General features: G+C 42.6%; 1 protein-coding gene across 1 annotated transcript; it reads left to right on the forward strand.

The window, feature by feature from the left end:
- The first annotated feature begins 408 nt into the window (after positions 1-408).
- LOC116245282 (plant UBX domain-containing protein 4-like) lies at positions 409-11,073 on the forward strand. The gene is made up of 4 exons (XM_031616919.2): positions 409-1,013; positions 2,102-2,396; positions 10,210-10,305; positions 10,396-11,073. Exons 1-4 carry the CDS (start codon positions 595-597, stop codon positions 10,780-10,782), a joined length of 1,197 nt encoding a protein of 398 aa, XP_031472779.1. The 5' UTR covers positions 409-594; the 3' UTR covers positions 10,783-11,073.

The following is an 11,073-nucleotide window of genomic DNA, read 5'->3' on the forward strand; positions in this document are numbered from 1 at the left end:
AAGATTTTGCAAGCAAGTTACTATCCCATTCTCTAATCGTACAGTTCCTGTTGGTGGAATGATGTTGAATGAAGCCATCCTATGAAAATTTCCATTATATATATTTATATACTCTATTTATTTATTTAATTATATGACATTTTGAGTCTTGAATGGTTAAAAATTCAAATTCTGCAACAATTTTCGATGCTTTCAGCAACGAATTTTTAATTTATAACGAAATAAATTTGGCAGCTTGGTATTTTAAACTTGTTTTCCTAATATTAAAAAAAACAAACAAAAAAAAAATCTGTTTGTGAACCAAATCCGTAGCACCGTTAGCCACAAATTGAATCGATTAATGCCACCGATTCGGCCAATTCAAACCGAATTTAATAAAATTCGCAACGTTAAACAAGGGAAAGAGGGTTAGAGGCACGATCCAGGGAACGAACGATACCTTGCGTGCAGATGGGAACTTCAATTGTGAGAAAGTAGAATCCTGAAGAGGGCACAACCCAGGGACAGGGAGAGGAAAATCCGAGGGAGAAAACCCACAAGCCCGGGTTTGCACCACCAAATCACACCAACGCAGACCCTGGGAAGGTGGGGAAGATGGAGGGCGGAGAGGCGCTGGTCGATAACTTCCGTGCGATCACATCTTGCACGGAGGAGGAGGCCCTCTTCTTCCTGAAGAGCCACAACTGGCAGCTCGACTCCGCCATCTCCTCCTACTACGAAGACCAACAACACCACTCTCCTCCTCTCTCTCCTTCCCCTTCACAGCAACCGACATCGGCAGCAGCAGCAGCAGCACCTTCTTATTCTTCTGCGTCGTCTCCTCCTCGCCTTCGTGCGACCCACATGGCTTCCAGGGACTCCCAGAAGAAGAACACCGCCAAGGGCAAGTCCTCCACCTCCTCTTCTGGAAGGATCCGTACCCTTTCTGATCTGGGTCGCGCATCTGGCTCCGCATCCTCGGATGAGAACGACGGGGACGCGCCGCAGGAGTATTATGCTGGTGGAGAGAAGAGGTGTCTCGGTGTCGATCTTCTTCGCGCTTGTTTATTTTTTGTTCATGGAAGATTGTTTTGTCCTTTTCTTTCTCTGTCGCCCGTCATTGTCTTACGATGAACTTGTTGCTTGCTTTATGGATGGATGATGGACCACGAACTTGATTCGTCTTAACCATCAATTATATATTTTTTTTCATGTACGACGTATTTGAGTGTTTCCTATTTCTTCCTTTCATTGCCGACAAATTTAGTATGCAAATGAACGATTCAATGTTTAGCGTTTCCATTTATTTGTCGGTGGTCCAAAGAAAGAAAATTTTCGCAATCTCGTCTGCTAGGTGCTGGAGTTTTCATCTTCCTCCTTTCCTATGGTATCATGCATGTACGGCTTATGCATTAACTGCTGCTTTTTCTATGTTGACATGTTGCAAAATTGAACTCCTTGCCACATGCTCTTACTTGCTGTGTTCTTTCTGATTTCAACCTGGACCTTGGGCAGTATCATCTGTCCAGATAGATATTGGGTAAATAGTGATAGAGTGGCTGTGATATGTTCTAACAAAATTGAGCTTGTTGTCGCACATTTTCTCCGTCATTTGAGGCTGTGGACAATCTCACTTACCTACTGAAAAGCTGAAATATTGTTTAGTTCTTTTGTGAATCTTGTGGTATTAACATAAATGTAACATTGTTGGAGTCCGGGCAGTAATGTTTAAGGACATAATCCGTTATTCAGAATACCTTCTTAATTATACTGAGTGGCAGTTTGGACCATCACTTTATTTGATTAGATGCACCAGTATTTTAGAAATGTGCAATTCTTTGGGAGTAACTATAGAGATTTTATGGAAGAGTTGCAACTGCATCAATTTTGATTCATAGGTTTGTGATGTCTAAGACTCTAAGCACTTTCATGAAGTAGATGGCATGATCAAATTATCTGGATTCTGGTGTTCTGTTTTCCATCATTTTCATTCTTTTCATGAACAAGTAGTGATTAGCTTTCCAGTTGAGTAATTCCTCTATCTAAATGATTGACCGAACCTTAATCAGTTGATTAGTATTTCTCTAAGTCATCTGAACTTCCCGTTACTTTTTATATGCAGTGGAATGCTTGTCCAGGGTCCAACAAAAGGAAATAGTGACGTGGATGCAATATTTGATCAAGCTAGACAATTGGGTGCACTAGAAGGACCAGTTGATCAGCTTCAGACATCTTCTAGCTCAAAAAGTTTTACTGGTACTGCAAGGATTTTATCAGGAGAGACAGTGCAAGCTCCTCAGACTTCTCAGGAGCCTGAATCCGTTGTCCACAATATTGTATTTTGGAGTAATGGATTCACTGTAAATGATGGTCCTTTAAGAAGGTTGGATGATCCAGAGAATGCACCCTTTTTGGAGGTATCGTACATTTTGGATCACACTTATACTACTACATTTTAGTTATTGTTTTTTCTTCCATTATTACCAGGTCACTTTGAGGGAGTTCTTGGAAAAATAGAAGTTATACTGTTTATTTGTCTCTGCACAATATGCAGTAGTCATTATTGGTTTTTTTAATGCTTGTATTAAGATTGCTGAAGTCATGTCAAGATGGGGCGTTGGAGACTACTCTGATTGAGAAATCACAAGATTGGTCAATTTAGTATCATTTAGCTTTTCTAAGGTTCCTTAATAATTCATTATTTGCAAACATTATAGAAGGTTTGATGTGCATATATGCATCTGGACCTAGGAAATCAGCTTCAAATGCTCTTTGTGGGGCAATGTTGTTGAAAAAGCCTGTGTTCCTCAGTCATCTTGACAAATTATGTGAAAATGGCCCATTTTTGCCACATATGGACACTGAGAAGTGAGAATCCACACATGTAATGCTAAGTTGTTGCCGTGGTGCCCCTGTTCCTTCTCTCTTCCTTCTGTGGTCCTCGTGAAGACCTAAGTCACATGACTGCTGGTACAGTACCAAGGTGTCTGTAAGCTGCTGAGGTTACAAAGACGACAACTTTTAAAAATGTGGCTACAGAGGTATGACAAGGTGAGAGAGAGAGAGATTTAATGCTGCCATGTGCCGGATGGTTTAAATTAAAAAACTTGTTGCTATTAGCCATGGTTTATGTGCGGTGACGGTTTATAGTGACTTTAACGATGATTTATGGTCTTTTTAGTGATGGATTTTTAAATGTTAACCATCCGGCACTTGACAGCATTCACTTTTCATATAACTTGATGGATTTTTAAATGGTCTTTTTAGTGATGGGTTTTTCTCATTCTACTTAATGTTGCATGTGATTCTGTATCATGTGTATGTTATTATCTTTTATAGATGTAAACATGCTTTATTTTGTATTTATATGATGTTGTAGCCACCCTAAATTTTCCACCTAACCCTTCCTGTAGCACAAAGCCTTTAAGATACATTACTTTGCCCATGACATGGAAAGCTGTCTTCTATGCACACTTTGGGGTAGAGACGCTGGACCAAATATTTAGCATAACTCCAATGTCTTTGGGTGAAAGCTCAAATTTTTCACATGCAAACTCTAGGCTTCTGGTGCATTCCACTGAAAGGAGTGGTTTTAGTCAAAGGGACATGGTTTTTGGTTCATGTAGAAACTATAAAATTTCATGCACAAATTGCAAATCGAGAAGTTCTGCTTGAAGGCAATAGAAGCAAGTGGTTGTTCTCAATAAATCTTTTTAGCCATCATTTTGTTCTCCATTGCAATTGGAGCCAACAAATTTTCTGCATGTGTTGCATGTAATCAAAATGCACCTACACTTAATATATCTCTGTCATCATTTCACATGACTGACCGTCAAGAGAATTTCTTTAAGCTTAAGATAAGCCAGCCACCTAGACTACATTGGTTGAGCAAAGCGCGCCATGACCAGCTACCTTGGGTACAAAAATGAGGAAGGGAGCCATAACCATAGCGGCCCTTAAAGAGACCTGTAGTTTGGGGTATATTCACATAAGAAGTTTTGGATGACAGGATGTTCGATGTAGACCCTCCTATGGGAATCAAGTCATGGTTTTTGAATATTTGGCATAATAGAATCATTCAATGGGGAATGACATATATGCAACTATGCTTGAAACCCTGTGATATAATGGTCCAACAAAAGCTAAAACTTGGCCCCAAGTCCCTTGTAGAAACACGAACAAGGAGAGGAAGAGGAACAGTGATCACGATGTAACGTGGAAAACTCTCAACACGAGGGAGAAAAAACCACGAATGAGGAGGAGTCGGTGCCCACTAGCAGCCAGACTCTCTCTCTCCTTAGATTATCATTAACACATAAGGATTAGGGTTACATGACTTAAGTAGTGCCCAACACGGGCTACAAGACGGGTCGGGTACGGATCCGGACCCGAAACACACGATCTATCAACACTCCCCCTCAAGTTGGGCATACATATCAAACATGCCCAACTTGGATACATTCCTCTCAAATGAAGCTGAAGGAAGAGCTTTCGTCAGAACATCAGCAGTTTGGTCTTCAGACTTCATGTAAGGCAAGATCAACTCTTTCGCATCAATTCTTTCCGAATGAAGTGACGATCAATTTCAACATGCTTTGTTCTGTCGTGAAGAACAAGATTGTTGGCTAAGTTAATTGCAGACTTGTTATCACAATACATCTTCATAGGTTCTTCAATCTCTATTCCAATGTCACTCAGCAATATCTTCAACCATAGTAATTCTGACACTCCCATAGCAACTGCCCTATATTCTGCCTCTGCACTAGATCTAGAGCAAACATCCTGTCTCTTGCTTCTCCATACAACAAGGTTTCCTCCCAAGTAGACACAGTACCCTGTAGTAGATCGTCTGGTATCATTACAACCTGCCCAATCCGCATCAGAATAGCCCTCGATTTCCACAGTCTCTTGTTTCACATACAGGAGTCCCTTGCCAGGATTTTTCTTCAGGTAGCATAGTACTCTGTCAACAGCCTTCAGATGTGCATCGGTTGGTGCATGCAAGAATTGGCTCAAAACATTCACCGCAAAGGTGATGTCAGGTCGCGTGAGGGTAAGATAAATCAACTTCCCAACCAGACGTTGATATCTTCCCTTGTCTTCTTCACAAAGAGGCTCTCCATCTCTAAGACTCAACTTGTGCCCAGTGTCAAATGGGGTAGGAGTAGGCCTACATCCCAATTTACCAGTTTCTTCCAGCAGATCTAATGTGTATTTTCTTTGGTTTAGTACAAGACCAGTACTAGACCTAGCAACCTCCATACCAAGAAAATACCTTAGCTTGCCAAGATCTTTGAGATCGAATTCTGTAGCCAGTAACCCTTTTAGCTTGATAATCTCCTCCTCATCATCTCCTGTGACAATCATGTCATCTACGTAGACCAGCAGGAGAGTAACCCTGCTCTCCTTCTTTTTCACAAACAGAGTGTGATCTTCATTTCCTTGTTTGTATCCATGACGTATCATCACTCTTCTCAGTCGTTCGAACCACGCTCTGGGCGATTGCTTAAGGCCCTATAAGGCCTTTTTCAGCTTACAACATTTTTCTGGTTCTTCATATCCTTGAGGCATATGCATATATACTTCTTTTTCGAGGTCACCATTGAGGAATGCATTCTTAACATCTAGTTGATACATCTTCCACTCCTTCATCACAGCTAGGGATATAACCACTCTCACTGTCTTCATTTTCGCAACTGGAGCAAAGGTTTCCAAGTAATCAATTCCATATTTCTGGCTAAATCCCTTGGCCACAAGTCGAGCTTTATATCTTTCAACACTCCCATTTGGTTTGTACTTGATGGTATACACCCATTTGGATCCGACTAAGTGAGCGGCTTCAGGAATCTTCACCACTTCCCATGTCATATTTCTTCTCAGGGTATCTATTTCTTTTTTCATTGCATCAGCCCATTTGTAGTCACTTTGAGCTTCAGCAACAGTCCTGGGGATCACAACCAAAGAAAGAGTAGAAACAAAACACTTGTAATCTTTTTCAAGTCTGGAATAAAATACAAAATTACCAATGGGGTGTTGAGTACATGACCTGACACCCTTTCTCAGGGCAATGGGAAGATCTTCATTCTTCTTTTCAACCTCATCATGAGTCACCACAGTCTCCACGGTAGGACTTGGTTCATCCAGGGAAGGAGTGGCATTTGGATTGGACGTGGATCTACCATCACAAGTCATCATCTCTGTCCGAGTACCTCGTCTAGAGTAGAACTGTCCAAACAACCGAGGGCCTTCCTTCTCAATGCTCGTGTCACACCTTTCCTCCTTCTCAGGCACATCAACAGTAGTAAGCGATTCTGCTTTCGTGTAGTCCAAAAAATCTGTAAACAGAAGTTTCTGTCTCTGAGAATACTCTTCCCTGCCCACAGACAGCTCCCCTTGAAAAGGATTCTCACCAAAGTAAGAGGCATGTTCCAAGAAGGTAACATCCCTCGTAACATAAACTCGACCAGTAATAGGATCAATACATTTGTATCCTTTTTGCGTAGGAGAGTATCTAACAAAGACACCTTTGATAGACCTAGGATCAAGTTTCTTGACATTTGGACTGTGATCATGGATAAAACATACACAACCAAAAACACGAGGAGGAAGTAGGAACGGTGGACGACTGCCAGGAAGTAACGAGTGGGGAGTCCTACCATTCAAAACACGACTGGGCATGCGGTTAATAAGATAGGGACTAGTAAGAATTGCATCACCCCAATAGTGTTTAGGAAGGTTTCGCTGAAACAAAAGAGCCCTGGTGACATTAAGAAGTTGACGATTTTTCCTTTCAGCTACCCCATTTTGAGGGGGGGTGTAACTACAAGATGTCTCATGAACAATCCCCCTTTGTCTAAGAAACTCTTCAACAGACTGACACATGTATTCACGGGCATTATCGAACCGGAAAGTTTTAACATTCGCACCATATTGGGTATGCACAAGAAGAATGAATGTCTCGATGATACGAGGAACCTCCCTGCGGTCTTTTAACAAGTAAACAAATGTAGCACGAGAGAAATCATCAATGAAAGTGATAAAATATTGAAAACTTTGACGGGTATGAATTCCCGAAGGCCTCCATACATCAGAGTGAATCAGGGAAAAAGCTTCATTAACACAACTAGTAGAAAGAGGGTACGAAGCCCTCACATGTTTGGCAAACTGACAAATATCACAAGAAATGGAAGACAAATCAAAGGAGGAACACAAGTCTGGAAACAAATGTTTCAAAATCCCAAAAGGTAAATGCCCAAAACGTTCATGCCAGTACATAAAGGACTAAAGACAATCTTCTCTTCTCTTATCTGTCTTGCGGATCGCTGTCAACAGAGCAGTAGCCACACGTATGGGAAGACGATATAAGCCATCAAAAGCTAAACCAATCCCAATCCTCTTCCCTGTCACCAAGTCTTGCAAAACACAGCGATCGGCAGAGAAAATAAGCTCACAATTCAATTCTTTTGTAAGTCTACTGAATGACAAGAGATTTAAAGGAAACTGGGGGACATGTAATGCGCCCTGCACATGAAATTTGTCCAACAAGGACAGAGTGCCTTCGCCTGCCACACAGGTAGAGGAACCATCTGCAAGAGAAACACGTTCCCTTTCCGATGACAACTTATACTCATGAAACAATTTTGGATTACCTGTCATGTGATGAGTAGCACCACTATCAACAATCCATTCCCCCACAGAAGAGTTACCTTTATTGCCAATAACTGCAAGAGCATGATTCGTTGTAGTTTCCTCTGAGGTCTCAATCTTGTTGACATCGATCCTGCCCAAATAAGCCCTTAGTTCACGAAGCTGATCAGCTGAAATAGAGAGTTTTTCCCCACTGGATTTGGGCGCCTCAGGCCCAGGTGTTTTCCCACTAGAAGACCTCCCTCTATTTCCTTTCTTGTTTGGATAGAGATCCCAACAGTAATCGACAGTGTGACCCGTCTTCTTGCAGTGTGTGCATCGGCGAGGGGCTCTAGCCAAGCCTCCAAGTCCACGGCTCACAAGGGCTGATCTCTCATGAGAGAGACCAAGATCCCTCTTGCTTTCATTGGTGACCAGCCTTCTCTGTTCTTCTGCTTCAACAACCGAGTATACATCTTCAATACTAGACACCTCTCCAGAATTCAGAATCTGGCTCCGAACACCTTCAAACTCATTATTTAAGCCAGCTAAAAAGAGGAACACTCTGTTTTCCCATTTCTGGGCAATGTAAAGGGCCTGATCTTGGGGACAGTGCCACGGAATATGAGAGTGATAGTCAAGTTCTTCCCACTTGGCTTTCAAGGCCCATAGTATTCTGCAATAGAAGAGTTCCCTTAGCGGAGGTTATAAACAGTCTTCATTACTTGATAAGTGCGAATGGCCGTCTTCTTCTGGCCATACATTTGTTCAAGGACCACCCACATGTCCCGTGCAGTCTTCTTCCGAAGGATAAGCGGTTGAATCTCAGCGAAGACAGAGTTGACAATCCACGTTTTTACTTGATTGTCCTCAAGGAACCAAGTGTGCCACACATCATTTGTTCTTGCTGGTTCAGGGTTGCTCTCGTCGATATAGGTCATTCGACCACGGCCAGCAATCCCCATAGTCATAGCTGGCGACCACGAGAAATAGTTCTCCTTTGTGAGGCGAAGAGTAATAACCTGCATAGGAACGTTCTCAGGTCTCACAGTTTCGATTTCAGTTTGACTGACCATCGATGAGGAATAAGAGGCTGCCATAATGACAGACCCACACAACGACAAGAGCAACAAGGGCAGAGGGAGCAATGAGGCGGCGGACAGCGGAAGAGCAATGCAGCGTGGAAGACAGCGGTGTCAGCAGAAGGGCGGAGCGTGAGGCGCTTGGCGGCAGAGGGTGCAGACAACGGCGGCGGGAGCAGAGCAGCGCAGAAGCCCTTGGCGGCGCAAGAGCAAAGGGCGGCGCTTGGACGTGCTCGCCGAGCGGCGGTCGGACGGGCGACGGGAGGGCGGACGGCGGACGGCGGCGGTCGGACGGGCGACGGGAGGGCGGACGGCGGCAGACGGCGGACGTCTTGGCGTCGGACGGTAGCGATGAATAGTGAATCCGTTAGACGATAAACAGTGCGGGGCGCCTCCTCCAACACGTTAATGCCGGAACTTCACGGCTCTGATACCATGTAGAAACACAAACAAGGAGAGGAAGAGGAACAGTGATCACGATGTAACGTGGAAAACCCTCAACACGAGGGAGAAAAAAGTCGGTGCCCACTAGCAGCCAGACTCTCTCTCTCCTTAGATTATCATTAACACATAAGGATTAGGGTTACATGACTTAAGTAGTGCCCAACACGGGCTACAAGACGGGTCGGGTACGGATCCGGACCCGAAACACAGGATCTATCAACATCCCTCAAACTTTGACTTTTTAGAATTTTGTTAAGATTCATCTGTCAAACCCATTACCACCCAAAAAATGCCTGAAACTAAGATTTTGAACAATTTCTACCAAAACCAGTTTCCACAAATCTGGATGTCCTTTTGGCAATGGATATTCTGCTGAGACAACCTAACTTGAAGCCGAAAGCAAGCATTTTTCTGAAGGCAAATAATGGAGTATGTTTTTTTGAAAGAAAAGTTAAAGAAAAAAAACTAGAAAAGTACATCTCTACTAAGTGATCAAAAGCCAAAACAAAAGGGTTTATAAAATAATTAAAAAAAATAATGGCCAAGTCCAAAAGAATGACAATAATACGTTCCCACTAACTGATCAAAAGGCAAAATGAAAGGTTCAATGGAATGATAGGAAGGATTAAGCCAAGCCAAAATAATTTTAGACACTGTCAAGATGTCTTCAAGAAACAATGAGAATCAGGACCGAAACTGCCAGAGGCTTCTCAAAACAGACACAAGTCATTGAGATATGGAAATGCAATGGTGCATAATTTTTTTGTTTTTACAATACCTACCATTTGATTGCGTTCACTATTAGTTTCTGGCGACTAAGGCGTATGTTTCGGCAAACTAATGTGCTTTGTGCTGCTTAATTTCTTCTTCATAGAGTTTCTGCCTACTACATACTAACACTCTTCATTGATGTGATCATCTGAGGCTGGTGCCTTCAGCTTTTGTGTAATGACTAGCTTGATGGGAAATTTCACTTAGTAACCTCACCTGTTTTGCAAGTTTTATTTCGTTTGAGGCCTACATATAGTTTCCTATGTCTTGAATATAGCAATGAAGTTTGATTGCTTTATCTTTGCAGAGTATACGCAAGTCGGAGTGTCCTAAAGAGTTGGAACCTGCTAACAGGAGAACTGCTGTCCATGTTAATCTCATTAGAAAGGATGAAGATTGCCCTGTATGTCTTTTCCTTGAATTCTGTGTCCTCTCGTTCTTTTCAGAATGTCATTTTTTCTGATTATTTTGCTTTTGGTGAACTATTTTTCAGGTCCAAGAGAAGCCTCATGTACCTTTCCAGGGTGTGGGGAGAACACTTGGTAGTGCTTCTGGCTCCTCTGGAGCTCCTGAGCCTAGGGTGCCATCAAGTGCCCAATGTTCCATAAGTGGCATCTCATCTCCAGGTCTGTCTGTTGATCCGTCACTGCCATCAACTGCAATTCAGCTGAGACTTTCTGATGGAACACGCATGGTTGCACGATTCAATTATCACCACACTGTTGGGGATGTTCGCGCCTTCCTTGATGCTGCAAGGCCAGGCAGTGCACGTTCATATCAGCTGCAGGTCATGGGCTTCCCACCTAAGCTTTTAACTGATTCTGCACAAACAATAGAGCAGGCTGGCCTTGCCAATTCTGTACTTGTTCAGAAGCCTTAGCTCTACTGCAAGATCAAGAATGCAGTTTGTCATGCACGTTCAGCGTGTCCAACATGAAAAATGCCTTCCATATGACGGCTAAGTTTGTTTTTCTTTTCGATGGCGGATTTGGAATGGGGTATTATGGTGAACCGTTGCTTGGCGCCTACAAAGGACTAAACTCGTTTATTTTTGTTTTGTACTTTGTTGTCGAGCAAATTTTGTCGACATGACGAAGTGGAAACGAACATGAATTAACCATACATGCTTTATTAATTTTAGAAAAAGAGGGCTTTTATGACGTTCTCATCA

Source organism: Nymphaea colorata, chromosome 1, assembly GCF_008831285.2.
Source record: "Nymphaea colorata isolate Beijing-Zhang1983 chromosome 1, ASM883128v2, whole genome shotgun sequence".
Taxonomy (NCBI): domain Eukaryota; kingdom Viridiplantae; phylum Streptophyta; class Magnoliopsida; order Nymphaeales; family Nymphaeaceae; genus Nymphaea; species Nymphaea colorata.

Excerpts from the sequence above, each read along its gene's own strand:
- LOC116245282 (XM_031616919.2), top strand. The coding sequence starts at position 595 with ATGGAGGGCGGAGAGGCGCTGGTCGATAACTTCCGTGCGATCACATCT. Across the intron at positions 1,014-2,101 it reads TATGCTGGTGGAGAGAAGAG|TGGAATGCTTGTCCAGGGTC; the intron begins GTGTCTCGGTGT and ends TTTTATATGCAG. Across the intron at positions 2,397-10,209 it reads AGAATGCACCCTTTTTGGAG|AGTATACGCAAGTCGGAGTG; the intron begins GTATCGTACATT and ends TTATCTTTGCAG.